General features: G+C 41.2%; 1 protein-coding gene across 1 annotated transcript in view; it reads left to right on the forward strand.

Annotated features, from left to right (window-relative positions):
• Positions 1-4,185: 4,185 nt before the first annotated feature.
• The window catches only part of smpd3 (sphingomyelin phosphodiesterase 3), a 37,463-nt gene continuing 26,938 nt past the window's right edge, over positions 4,186-14,710 (forward strand). The window contains exons 1-3 of the mRNA XM_073472845.1: positions 4,186-4,487; positions 8,143-8,394; positions 8,521-9,478. Coding sequence (XP_073328946.1) covers positions 4,186-4,487; positions 8,143-8,394; positions 8,521-9,478 — 1,512 coding nt within the window. The remainder of the gene's footprint in view (positions 4,488-8,142; positions 8,395-8,520; positions 9,479-14,710) is intronic.

Consider the following 14,710-nt stretch of genomic DNA (forward strand, 5'->3'; position numbering starts at 1 on the left):
ACCGTTGGACAGAGCCTGGGTAGCTATTTCCAGTCTTTGGGTTTGGGCCCTGACACACCAGGCCGACAGGTGAGCATCTATGGCCCCGACTGGTGTGGTGTGTCCCGAATTGTGGCACTCGTCGAGCATTGTTGGCGGCTTTTAGGCCAACTGAGCATGTTGAATTGGCCGCTGAGCCCATCCATGAAAGAAACTAATCTACTTAACACGGCTTCATTTGTAACTTTTTATCAGACATAATTGGCAAGAATTGTGTGAAAATGGTAGGCAAATGCTGCTCATGATGTCTTCCAGCCTTCATGAATGACAAATTGAGACTACCACCACCTGGTGGTATGGAGAGTTATTTCAGGTGTATGAGCTAGTTGGCCGCTGACAGTCGTCTTTGCAGTGTGTTCAAGTGCAGCTTTTTAGCCGCGACACGGGCGACATGAGACGATGCAACAGTTTGCCTTTGATATTGGTTCGGTGTGTCTGGACCCTGAAGTTTAACCTAAACCTGTTATTTCAAGCCTCATGTTGGACATACAGAAATGAGAGTGGTTTCAATCTTGTCATCGAACTCTGAGCAAATGTATTTCCTGAAATGTGAAATTATATCTTTAACTCAAGGTCCACTTACTAGCTTTTTCTTGGTCTCCATCTGAGTCCATAAGCGGATGAAGACCATGTAATGTCATATATTAAATCATCAGGAAGCACTTTCTGAGCTGTACTCACCATTATATGACGTTTACTGTAAACTGTGCTGAACAGTGTCCTTTAGCAAAGGGAAAATACGTTTTTGAATACCAAGAAAATTAGTATCAACTGATCTATTTCTTTTGAATTTTTGTCAAAGCTAAAACAGTGAGCCACAAATAGCTTGTTTTAATGAGGAAATGCCGCAAATTGCAGCTTAAATCCCAGGCAGCAGTGCAATGAGTGAATTTGTGTGGATTAGAGTTTATCTGAGAGGTAAGCCTACTGTTTGCTTCCTTTCATTAATGACTGCCTTTCTCTCTGCCTGCTCAGGCCTCAGTTCATGCTAAACGGACACAAGAGTTTCCTTAATAAGTATGTTAAACAGTGCTTTAACCAGTTACCATCACAGTCATATTCACTGTCTTAAATAGCCAGTAACCACCAACTTATGTCACAAACCACCAGGAGGCTGAATTTAGTTAGTTAAAAGTACTCTGTGTTGACCTGCTAATCTGCCAGACTGTTGCACATCAAGTCAGTGAGTTGTTAAGACAGTAAAAACAGCCTGTCAGTCAGTCAGTCAGTCAGTTCGTAGCACACCAGGCCAAATGATGAGTCAGCAGGTCATCTTTTCATCTCTTACCCAGTCAACCAGCCAACCATTACACCGAGAAGACCATCAGTAGCATCTGGCACTTACTAAACTGACAGCTGTCCTGTAATAACATGAATCATTACTGTACACAGGATGGAGGAGACAGTGATGATTATTATTCTGATATAGATGGGTGCTTTTCAGAGCATGAGCCTGTCCAACAAAAGAGTCTTATTTCAGGAGAAAATACTAGACTTTTATGACAAATTGCACACATAGTGGTGTTTTGTTGAAAATTATTAAATCTTGAAAGTATAAAAGAACAGACCTCAGATGGAGAATGACATGTCCTGTTTTTGTTTTGTTTTTTAACTGGGACAATGTGTAGGTGTACTTACACGGGCAAAAAAGATGTCTAGCTAATTATTCAAAACAACTTTAATAGCATTATACAACACATCCGCATACCTAAACGACATACTGTATATCTCCGTTCCTAATACAACATTATTGTTGCAGCAAACCAGCAACAGGTGTGGCAGACTTTCATCGTATGCTGTTTGGTTAGGCATAGGTCAAATCATTACCTGGTTAGGTTTAGGCATTAGAATAGGTTTGACTTCAAATAACTACATTACTGATGTAACTTCAGTTAGGAATGTACCTATGTAACATACATAACTGCAGTTTCGCTTGTGGTGTCAGTATGTTACCAAGTTGAAATAACTCACTGTTGACTTTCGCTTTCACACTGGACTCTTACAGTGGTCTCCAGGGTCAAAGTCCAACCATTCATCCACCCCCCTCCTTCTCCCTATGCGACTTGTCCCTCTTTATTCTAATTTCCCTGACTTCCTCCTTTACTGCTGTGATAATTACTATGGCCACTAGAAGACACTGCCTAATAAGCCTAATGCAGGATGGCCTGCATTATCCAGCTCTTTTACTTTTTGAGGTTTCAGTGAAGTCTGGGTTAAAGAAGCTCTCAATTTATTTGTCACATCAGTACAGTCGTTTAACAGTTATGTAAGGTGTAACTGGAGACATTACCTTTGCCTACTGCATGGTTTTAATATGCGATGTGCATGTAACATGCGTTAACATAATGTGAGAACAACATATGGTGAGTCTCAGCTGTGTGGTTTGATGGATTATGGAGCCATTTGGTCATGCTGTAGATGTGACACTGCGTTAACTTAAAAGGTTGTACTATTGCTCTGGTGGTCCCAGGGGGGTATATGAGGTTACACTGAGGTCAACACTCTCTCTGACTCTTCCTAAACCCCCAGCTGTTGACATGAATGAATTAATCTATTCATTATTTATTCATGCCGGTGGGATTGATTCCACTCTGGCCTGCGTTGGTATTATAGCTGATTGAAAAGCATTCATTGTCTGTAAATTCTGGTTAAGTCATTTGTGGGCAGGAAGCGATAAGATCTTTTAAACAGCAGTGGTTAGCGTCACATTGATAGTCATCCTTTTTGTGACCATTTATTAACAGTGCTTTCAGGGATTACTTTCACAGAGGATTTCCTATTTAAAAAGGGACTTTAATTATTAAAATGTGGTAGGAGCATGATTTCTGTTGTTAGGCTGTAATGTAAAACCTTTTATTGTTATCCTACTTGTGCTCAAAAAGTTAACTCCAGTATTAGCTCAAGCTTACGCCGCTGCATTTATCTCTAGCGTCTATCCATTTGTCTATTAAACTACACCCAGAATTTCAACCGAATGTAATAATAATGCTACAAGGGTAGCTTTGTTTGTGGGCCTAGTGTTAAACAAACCTTGCTCCCAGGAAGGCAACAGTTTTGTGTTAGCCTGATTTTTGACAAGCTAGTTTTCTAGTCCTGCTCAGTAGTTTTCACCAGAAACATTAGTGCACTGCAATTATTTCTAAAAAAAAAAAATAAAGATGAGTAGCCTATATTCATGTTTTTAACAAAAACTGAAAACTGACTTGAATATCAGGAGTTAGTTTTAGAATTTCTTTGTTTATTTGTAAAGAAAAGATTAGTCTTTTCTAGACTCTGTCCTGCAGCGCCACACAAGATAAAATCATACATACTACTTAGTAAAAGAAAACATATTAACATCTCAACAACACATAGCTTCCATTTTACTGTTAGCACAACACCCATAGTCAACATCCTGCATTAACTGTTCATGTTGAGGGTATTCATGGACATAGGCAGGAATGATTGTTATGATGGTTCAGCCTGCTTGGGGGATCCTCAATCTTTTTCCCAAGGGTAAGAGCTGGAACTCTGAGTGGAGTATGTGAGTTGGATTTTCTTTGCCGACATAAGAACACCTGTGGGAACATAAATTTATCATGCACACAAAAACGTTAGGAAATGCACATGTTTTATTTTGCTTCCAGCATGCTTACAGAACAAGTCAATCACTGATGTTCTTTCTTTTCTTTCCCCCATCTCTCTCCCCCTCCCTAATTACTTCCTCTTTCTTCTATGGATTTGCTCACTTTGTCCAGGTCATAAAACGCTGACGTTTAATGGGTGCCCCCTCCCGAGGTCGTTGGAGTCCTCGCAATCATAGATCCATCGTCAACGGAAAAGCTCTCATCATGGAAACCCGTTACCTACACGCAGAGCTCCATGATCCCTCCGGTAGAGAGTATACTTGCTGAGAGAGGGGAAGTGAGACTGAGACAAGCTTGTCTGTGAAGACTAAAATCCCCCAAACCATGTAGTGTACCTCTTTCCAATGAGGGGGGAGGGTCTACATTTGAGTTAGATTTATTTTCAGTTTGTTTCCGTTCATGTAATCTTTAAAACAGATTTGTGTTCGCTTATTTAAAGAGTGCATGTGGGTGAGGACAGAACTTGTGAGGTGAGGAGAACGCGACAGAAAGGAAGAAAGAGAGAGAAAGAAGGAGAGAGATGGTTCTCCACACCACCCCTTACACCAGTGCCTGTCTGCACTTCCTGGATGGCTTGTCGTGGAGCCTAGTGTTCCCCTGCTACTGGCTGCTGGACCGGCTCCTGGCCTCCTGCGTGGCCACCTCACTGGAGAAGCGCCAACGCTCCCAGGACCCCTGCTCCTTCCTCACCCTGTGTGTCCTGATTGCCGCGCCCCTTTACCTGCTCCTCTTCCTCGCCTCCCTGCCCTTCGCTCTGCTGGGCTTCTTTATCTGGGCTCCCCTGCAGGCCATCCGCCAGCCATACCTGTACACCTACCACAGGTTAGTATGGAACTTGGTGACAAGGTGAAGGATTTTTTTTACTACTAAATGTTTTCAAGTCTAGTAAGGAATGTACATTTTGTAACCTCTATGTCAAACCTGTGGTGCTGCTGCTGCTGCTTTTCTTAAATCCTCCAACTTCTCTATTCATCCTCCATGGTGTCCTTTACCAAAGCGCAAAGGAGTTACTGCTTTCACCATCTAATCCCCATCAAATATACTTACATACTGACCATAGGAATTATGCAGATGTTGCAAGAATTGGGCTTTAGACAGTGGAGTCCAGGGATGCATGCTGAGTCCCACATAGGGGTAGATTTAGGGGAACAAAGGCTCTTTGGATAAGATGTGGAAAATATTATAGTTTCAGTGAAATATTGATAAAAACAACATGTCTTGATCTCCAAGTCAATGTTTTTCACTGTTAAACCAAGACGACAACCTATTCCTTACCTGATGTGGGGCAATATGGAATATATGACCAGAATGTTAGTTCAAAACAGAATGTGAAGGAACAACTGTGTTGACGTTATGATAAAGGCATCTATGTACTGTGTCGCAGAGATGTCTACTGAGGATAGCATGATAACCAGCTAGCCCTGTCCAGTCCTGTCTCTCTCCTAATACCACTTTGAACCAGCAAGAGGCGATAGTCCAATAGTCCCCGTAGCTCTACCTGGGAGATATCAGCCAGATGGTAGAGTAATAAATTAACAATATAATCACAAAATGTCAAGAAATAAAATGCTCTTCATTCTGTTTCCTTCTTAAACAGAAAAATACAATCAAGCACCTTCTGAATTCAAGTTTCTTTTACCGAACCAAGACAAGCTTGAGATATGAATATAAAAATAGTGTTGTTAAATTATACACAAGCCTATTGTGTTTACATGTTGGTTAGATTCAAGAATATTAATTAAAGAAAACTTTCAAATTGGATTTTAAACACCTGTTTGGATAAACCCACTATGCACTCGGCCATCAATGGTCTTTGCATCTGATTTTTATACTCACTGTTCTGAAAACAACTTTTCATTCAACAATTTTCCCCACAACCATACATCAAAATGAGTTTTTCAATCAATTTGCGGTGAGAAATGGGCCATGCATTTGCAGAGTCATGCTTCACTTTAAATCTACAGTGCCTGTTGTTGACAAGGTTTGGAGAAATCCAAGAGGCAGAAAATGGAGTCATTATGACTGTAAATAGTTTCTTCATTGGTCTGGCTTCCAGCCGCCAGGCTCTACAAGTTCTCAGCGAGGGTTTGCTTATCCAGACAGCCAACCAAGTGGCTACCCACCATAACCGAAAACACTGAAATACTGTATTTGACTCTGATTGCTGAGGAAGAGCAGCACTTTCCTCCAGTAACTCATCAGATGTCCTGATGGCAAACAATGTAAAATGTGTTATCTGTGTTTGTTTCCAGTGATTATATTGCTGCCCCAACATTAATGTAGTGATGGTTTGTTGAATTTCATTGGTACCACATTTTTTCATAATATAGGATCAAAGAGTAGTAATTCTTATGGAGTGAGTCATAGAGTGCAGGAGCAAAAAGCAAGAGGAGGATAAAGTCTGATTTGGGTAGAATACAACAGAACAGAAAAGGAAATTAAAATGAGCAAAGACGTGAAAAAAAAAGACTTCTACAGTACCTCTGTTGTTGTGAGTTAGTGCAGACAATATCCCACAATACTATTTAGATATGCATATATTAAAAGGCCATATTTTTTTGACACAAAACTTAAGTATCTTTTTTCTGCCCCCTTTCACAACATAACTAGAACATACCTGTACAGTATCTGCACTCCTTCCATTAATTCTATGTGTCAAAACTCACTCAGTCTGGAGTTTAAATTTTAACTAATAAGGCAGGGTACTAATGTCATGTTTAGATTACATACAAGCTACTTTAAATCAAGCAGAGTGTAGGACAGAAGGCACCCTATGAAAACTTGTATAGGAAGAGAAACGTTTTGTCATTGTAATTACTACTGTTTACCAATTGCTTACTGGTCAGCAAGAAACATGATTTACTTGATTCCTTGATTTCCCTAAAAAAGACTTAACATCATTTCTGTATCTTAAAAATCATACCAATGTTTTGTTTGTGTATTTTTTATTTACATCGATCAGCCAGAACATTATCATAACTAACATGTAATGTTACGAATATCATTCTGTTACAACGCAAGTTTGGTAGCTTTGGGTCCTGACATTCATGTGGATGACACTTGACATGCACCATCCACCTGTAAAACATTGCTGACCAACTACACTCGTTACTCGTTACTCATGTAACGGAGCAATGGCACTCACTGATGTTAAAGGCCTTCCCAACAGGACAGCACTCCTGGGCCACAGACGTCTGGGATTGCCGTTGCCGTTAGGGATTGAAATTGATCCACATTGGTGTTTTGGTGAGTGGTTTGTGTCAGTTAGATGCCAGGACCAGAGGTTTACCAGCAGAGCATAACATTGTAATGATATGATGTTATTCACTTCACCCGTTTGCCCATTTAATGTAGTGGCCGATTGATGTGTATAATTTGACTGTTTCCATGAAACTTTCTTGAAATTAACATTTTGAGGTAAATAATGCTGTTACATGTCTGTCCCCATAAATGTGGTAAGTCAAAGTGACATTAACTTAATAAAACTACAGTACGTATTTACACCACAGAGCAGCTGATCTGATCAGGTTTTACAGCAGCTTGCTGTTTAAACCTGTGTGTTAATGAGGAGAAACCTTGAAACTACCTTGACATCATGATTGTTTAAGATATTTAACTTTTGCAGTATTACAGTCATACTATCCATGAGTTCAGACAAATATGCTGACATAGTTCAACCTTTTGTAGATTATGCTAAATGTGAAGTTGAGTAACTTTGCATTATATAAAGAAACGGTACAGGGTATACCAGCTAGCCTGGCTCTGGAACAATTTCTTGAGGACATTTCTTGAGGAAATATGAGCCATGATGTAAGACTGTACCTAATAAGTAAATCAATATGCAATGATTGTTTCTTGGAACATTGGTATTTCTGTTTCCTCTGACACTAAGAATAGCATAAAAGACAAAGGAATCATGTTTTGCATTAAAATAGCTTTGTTCCAAACACAAAACAAACTCTAAACGAAGTTTTGAAAGTCCTGTGAGTGACCCACCCATCCACCCGTGTTGTTGTCCATCGTTGTAGGCTAACTGGTTTGTATGTGTGGATTTAATTTACATTATTATGCAATCTAGTACTTGTTTTGACTGGAGCCATTATCTTTTTTCCCATTTTTGTTACTAAACAAAACCAAATTACATCGTTTCACACCATTAACTATGTGACATCGGGAACGTAGACCTTATTCTTGTTGTGTTGTCAGGTACCATGTTGTGAGCCACAAACACACCATGGACAAATTTTATGCAAGTGAGATAAAGCTGGTTAAACACAAGCTGTTTCTCCCTGCTTCCAGTCTATATGCTCAAACTGCTTGCTTTACCTTCATATTTACTATACAGAGGTCAGAGTGGTATTCTAATGCAACCCTCAACAAGGAAAGTTTATTTCCTAAAATGTCAGACTATTATATATTTCGTGCTCCAGAGCTTCTATTTTACTTGACATAGTATTTTGTTGCTTGCCCTGTGCAGACCAGATAAACACCAGGCCGAGCAGGGCCAGGCCGGACCAGGAGGTGTTGGGATTGGGGAATGGAGACCACAAGGCAGAAGTTTCTGTTTCTGCAGTGCCAACGTATGCTTGCTGCCCGACTCCTTAGCCAGGTTCAACAACCTGTCAGACACCCATAGGAGAGCCCGGGAGGTGGGAAGGAGGATCCGCAATGGTGCCAGTCGGCCTCAGATCAAAATCTACATCGACTCACCCACCAACACTTCCATCAGGTGAGGAGAGCTTGCTCCTGGGTGCCTTCTGCTTATGTTTTAGCAAGGGTAAAGGCATTAATTCCTCTGTATTATTTTATCAGTCAAACAAATCCATTATTTCCTTCTTTCTGCTCCACTCTTCAGTGCGGCATCCTTTAGCAGCCTTGCCACAGGTTTCCGCCGTACCTCCTCTCTGGACCAGCGTCCAGACCAAACACACACCACCAACGGCCCAGCTGACCCCGAAACAGAACCCCTTACTGAGTGCCCAATTCACCCCTCAGGTGCCATCGATTGCCCAGTTCATCCCCCTGCAGGAGACCAGGGCTCCACCGAATGCCCCCTTCACTCAGAGAGAGCAGACACGACAGCAGAATGCCCCCTCCATGCTGCAGGGACCAACGGCAGCTCAGACTGTCCCGTTCACACCTCAGGGGAGGCTTCAGACTGCCCCATGCATTCCACAGGGACTCAGAATGGCCAAGGCCATCATGACTGTCCCATGCATGGGGAGGGGACCAAGCCAAAACCATCCCCAGACTGCCCACTTCACACCTCAGGGGTTCAAATCAGCATCAGCGCCCCAGAACCAGACCCCCAGGATGAGGAGGCCGAAACAGGGAACCATCGGCCTGGGGAGCATACAGGTGGAGACAACGGCAGCATGACTGCCTCCAGGGAATCCCTCGCTCGTTATCATGGAAGTGACTGTGGCATAGGGATATCTTCCAACAACACTCTCTCTCATGTCCCTCGTACATCAATCTTTAAACGCCCTGGACGAAAACGCCGCCATGGAGATGAGACATTCGACCATGAGATCTCTGCCTTTTTCCCTGCCAATTTGGATTTCCTGGCTCTACAGGAAGTGTTTGATCACGGAGCGACAACTAGACTGCGGCGGCAGTTGCATCGCTACTTCCCCTACGTGCTGAGTGATGTTGGGCGGTATGGCTGGAAGGGCTGCTGCTCAAGGTTCAAATTCCTGAACAGTGGGCTGATGCTGGCCAGCCGCTACCCAATACTAGACGCACGGTTCGAGTGCTACCCCAACGGGAGAGCGGAGGACGCACTGGCAGCCAAGGGAGCGCTGTTTGCCAAGGTCAGAAACTTTACTTTCTTTACCTCCTTTTATTCTTGTTTTTACTGTCTGATGCACAGCAATGCACAAAACCTGTAAAACTTGCTGAGTATTGTCATCACCATGATGTTGGTAATGGAAAAACTCCAAGATATTGTCTGACACAGGGCTTCCAGACTCTAGTCAGCATCCAGACTGAACTCCAAGTCAGTCCTGACCTAGTCCCAGCCCACACCTCGCGTTATGAAGACTACAGTACTTCATGAAGTGTAAAGTTTCACAGATGAATGTGGTGTAATGCAGCTTATTTCCCATTCATTGACATTGTGGCAACGTTAACTGCTTGGGAGAGTGACAGAGCTTGGGAGAGTGCTATTGTTGCTGCCGAGTTCATACATAATATTGTATCGCAGGTACATAATGTATACTAATGTATCAATCTTTTCATTTAATTCTCAGCAAGACAGCAAATTAGCACATTTCCCAAAATGTCAAACTAAATAATGGGTGCCACACAATCTGGAAAGCAATGAAAGAAATGATCTTTTTCTGCTAGTACACACAGTCGCCCCAATAATAACATTTTTAATTATAATATTTTTAATAAAGTTTTACCTACATAAAAAAGTGATTATTGCTCCAACAACTTTACTATAAAGTTTTGAGACAGTTATTTTTCAGATTCAGATTTGTTTTTTGAGAGGTCAGTGCAAAGACCAGTTTAATAAAGCAACAAGCATCTAGTATCGATCTAAACAGGGCTACATTTTGAGGTCTTGACTGAATGATTTTTAAGTCAAAAGAATGTGACAACTTTTGTCAACTCACTATTATCCTGGAATCCTTTTCATCAGGAGTCAGAAAGTCTATCTTCCCCTTCACATTGTGGACATAACAGGGATCATTCTTTTCATCATCTCTTTTCATTTCAGACTGAGCTGAATTAAAACTAAATCTCACTCTGGGTCCAATTTTATGCTTTTCCTGCAGCAGCGATGTGTCTGCTCTGATCGCTGCTTGGTGCCGTTACAGCCAAAAGCTCATCTTGTCATCTCTGACGCCGCTGTCTGTAACTTTGGCAAGGCGGTAATTGAATCTGCACATAAAGTCTATTTATACTCAATTATCGTATTATACAATTGTGAAAGAGAGTGTGAGTGTATAACAGACTGTGAAAGAGGGACGGAGCCAGCTGTCTGCATTAATTACCGTAGATCTCTGTACTGTAAAGGCATCCGACTGCAAAAGATCCCTCACTTCTGATTTTCTTTCTACTGTACCAACTGTGATACACCAGTATGCCAGTACTCCATTTCATAACCCATTTGATGGCCTCATTTACATAATGCCATTCAGTACATGTTTGCTGCACTGTTGCCACAGTATCGCAGTGATGGAGCATCTGCAGATTGCAGACAGTACATGGTAAATACACTTTCTGGTACTTGCACCCACATCCATTCACACACTACACATCTGTCATTGTGGTGACCGCATACACCACAGTAATTACAGAACACTCAAACTTTTCACATCTCCTGCTTCTGTGTCGAAAAAGAAAATAATACATGTCATCATCTGTTTTCAAGGTCTTCATCATTACATGTTGTTAAGAATTTAGCATAATTCCAAATACTGTATGTGTTTAAACACATACGGCTTATACAGGGCTCCAGACTAAGTTTTTATACTGGTTGCATTGGTGCGCCTTACTTTTTCATTCAGCACATAATTTAGGTTTCCCACTCCGGAGAATCGGGTTCGTATGTCGCTTAGAACATGTTATTATACTGTTCACTTACTATTTTTAAACTAATTCCACTTATTATTTGCATTATTTTCACTTTTGTATGTTTCTTTTCAGTTCTCCTTCACTGTTTGGTTCGGTTAAAGGAGCAAAAATACTTTTAGGAAAACATGGTTTGGTTTTAGACAGGTGTTGATGTACATAACTTTCTCGTCTTTTTCATCCCGAGTCACTATGCTATGATATTACAAAAATGTGATTGGTCAGTTTCAATGATGCCTCCTCCTGGTGAGACATTTATTTTGATGTTCCAGGAACAACACATCAGGTGATATCAGATGGTGAATCTGTTACTACCATGATCTGTACCCAGGTCAGCACTGTGATGTAAGGTCTGTAATAGTGGGTATTTTGCTTTTGTTAGAATGAAATGATGCTGACTATCGTTATACTGTGAGACAATGGACAGTCCTGCACACAAAGTTTTTATTTATGGAGACTTAAAGGTGCAGTAGTCCATTCTGGAGAAAGATAGTTACTGTAAATGGTGAGTCTCATTCTTCTGTCGTCAAATAACAATGCTTTGGGTGTGTGTTTAGACCCAAGAATTGGTTGTTGGTCATCAGCGTGAATGTCAACAACCAAATGATTGAGTCTCATTTCCGGATTGTCAAATACATAAACTTACGTAAAAATATGTAAGCTCCTGGGTTGCCTTCAGAGGCAACCCAGGAGCATTTTCTGACATCTACTACTGTAAAAGTTATGGAGTCCATTAGGCACTTTCAGCAGGAAGTCAGATCCCATATAGATATGGCAAGACATTAATGTACAGTGGAAGTACTTTCAGCCTGATTTTACTGCACAAGGCTAGAAGCAGGATGGGTTAATGACATGGATAACAGTGAACTAATGTGGGCCACATGCAGAGGGATGGATTTCTACAGTGGCAGCCATTGTACTTTTTCTGCTTGAGTTTAATTGGTGCTTCTGTTGAACTTTTTTCATATAAAAAGAAAATACAAAGTGTTCTGCCTTAAGAGAAAAAGCAGTAGTGCTCAGTGTAAAGCCTATAAATCCAACCTCCAATGAATCAGTTAGCAGCGATTGTGTGTGGATGTCATGTTGTATGTGAGTGTACCTGCATGTGTGTGACGAGTGTTGACAGTCTGTGAGTTCATTAATCAGCCACATACTGTGACTGTCAGGATGTGAGTCTGGATCTGATCCAGCTCCTGCTGGGATGGATCCGCTTCATGTGACCTGATGGCAATGACGGGTACCTCTATGTGTGTAAGCATCTATTTGTTGTGTCCGTACATGCCCTTACATATAGCAGATCTAATAAAGGCACAGTCCATCACAGCTTGCATGCTGACAGTCTCATCCTGTTAGCCCTGATGCCTACTGACTGTCACTACAACTTACAAGCTGGCCTCACATCACTATTTCACTGCCTCTTTGTGTATGAGGTCACTCCAGGTAACCCTGACAAGCCGGCTGTCAGCCAGCTGGCAGGTACATGTCTCAGTGCAAGCTGCTTCCATAGCCAACTGACAAAGAAGGACACCAAACAATATTAAGCAAAAGGATTAGTTATATGAGATTCAGACAATGTTTTTACTGAAGATTGGTGTAAAAGTAACATTGGCAAGACGTTCTTAAAGGAACAGTTCACACAAAAATTAAAATTCAGTCATTATCCACCCACCCCCATGCTGATGGATAGTCAGGCGAAGTTTTGTAGTCCACAAAACATTTCTGGAGCTTCACAGCAAAACAGCGTTGCAGCATTCTCCTAAACAACCGAAGTAGATGGGGACTTGTTTTAAAATGTTAAAAAAACAGCAGAAAAAGGAAACATAAAATGCATACAGTTCATTTGGCTGAATCCAAACCTACGGAAGCCCAGAGATCCCAAACTGCTTTGAAAAAAAAAACACCAATTACACCCTCGATGCACGGTCAAGCTTGTGCCTCTACTTCACACAGGGTCCACGCTAATGCTTTTAGCTTAGCAGCTATTTTAAAGATTTAGGGCTTAAAAAGGGTGTAAATAACATCTCTTCATATCAATTTGGGATCTCATGGCTACCATAGGTTTGGATTTATGTTTAACACAAGTCCCCATCTACTTAATTTGTTAAGGAGAAATACTGTTTTGCTGTGAAGCTCCAGAAATGTTTTGTGGAAAACAAAACTTCAGCTGACTTCAACTGGTTAGTGATGGATAATCACTAACCCTTGCTGCCACCATCTGATTGGGAAATGTCTTCATGGGTTAGTGTTACATCAGTTTGTACTGATTTCCTATCAAATACCCAAGCAAGTTAATCAATCATGCCAGAGTTCAAGTGGACATTTGAGACACTATTAAGGGCCATTTTGTGAGCCATGCTCTCAAGCATCAATGTTGGAGGAGCTTCTAGAGGCACAGTGCTTTTCTTCATGCTTTATGCTCGATTCCATCTGCGTGTTGTTCTCATGAGTGGAGTAGCATTTGCATTGGCTTTTGCTAGTCCTTCCTTATAACCCATGTCTCACAGCCAGCTGTAGGCTTTGATGTGCCTGCTGTTCGTTCCTCACCCCTCTCCGTCCTCCAGACGTCTTGGCAGGTTTCCAAGCAGCATCTTGATATGAACCATTGAATGAACCTTTGGTCATTCTCGCTCATTACTACTCGACACCCTGGCTCTCTTGGCCGCCAGCTGGGATGCATCTCATTAGATGCAGTTTATTTGATGTACCTGATGTTCATGCTGAGTTTGTCCTCGCAGCTACCAGACGCTGTGTTTGTTCTTTCATATCAAACACAAACAAGGATTGCTCTGTCAGAAGTCACTGTTAAGGTGACGATCCCTAAAATTTTCAATTTTGTGTTGTTTGGTTCTCAGCACTCATTACTGTGGTGCCTAACAACGGCTGTAATACCTTTTTCCATCTCTGTTCTGTGTCTGTTCAACCAACAACTTGCAGATGTCAATGTGAAAAGTTAATTAAGGGTTCGTCTACATTCATGTAGCTACCACAGGTGTTAAGTTCTCAGTTTAAAGTCTCATTGTGACTAATAATGGACATTGATTACAAAAATAAGATCCCATGAATTACTTAAACTGGCAATGAACAGTTTTTTAATCTTTATGATATTCTTAATGTTATGAAGTAAGTGTTGATGGCCAAAATCTGTATTGGAACCAAAGAATGTAATAATTTGTCAATGTGTTACAATGTTCCCTCAACTAAAAAAAACAAGGTCTACTAATTTGACCCTAGAGACAAACCTTTAATTATTATTAAAACATCAGTCTAAGCAGCATAGTATCATTTAGGATGATTTCACACCTCAAGATTAATGTCAACGTACAGTGTCATTGCAGAGTTGGAGATCGTAGTTTGTTTCCCATCATAAACAATTAATGTCCATGAATTTAATGTGTGCTTTTTTGTTGAAGCAGCATCAAGGATCTTTCTTTTTTGTAGATTCTAGCAGCCCCTGTGGACAAAAG

This window comes from Pagrus major, chromosome 8 (assembly GCF_040436345.1).
Source record: "Pagrus major chromosome 8, Pma_NU_1.0".
In the NCBI taxonomy this organism is placed as follows: domain Eukaryota; kingdom Metazoa; phylum Chordata; class Actinopteri; order Spariformes; family Sparidae; genus Pagrus; species Pagrus major.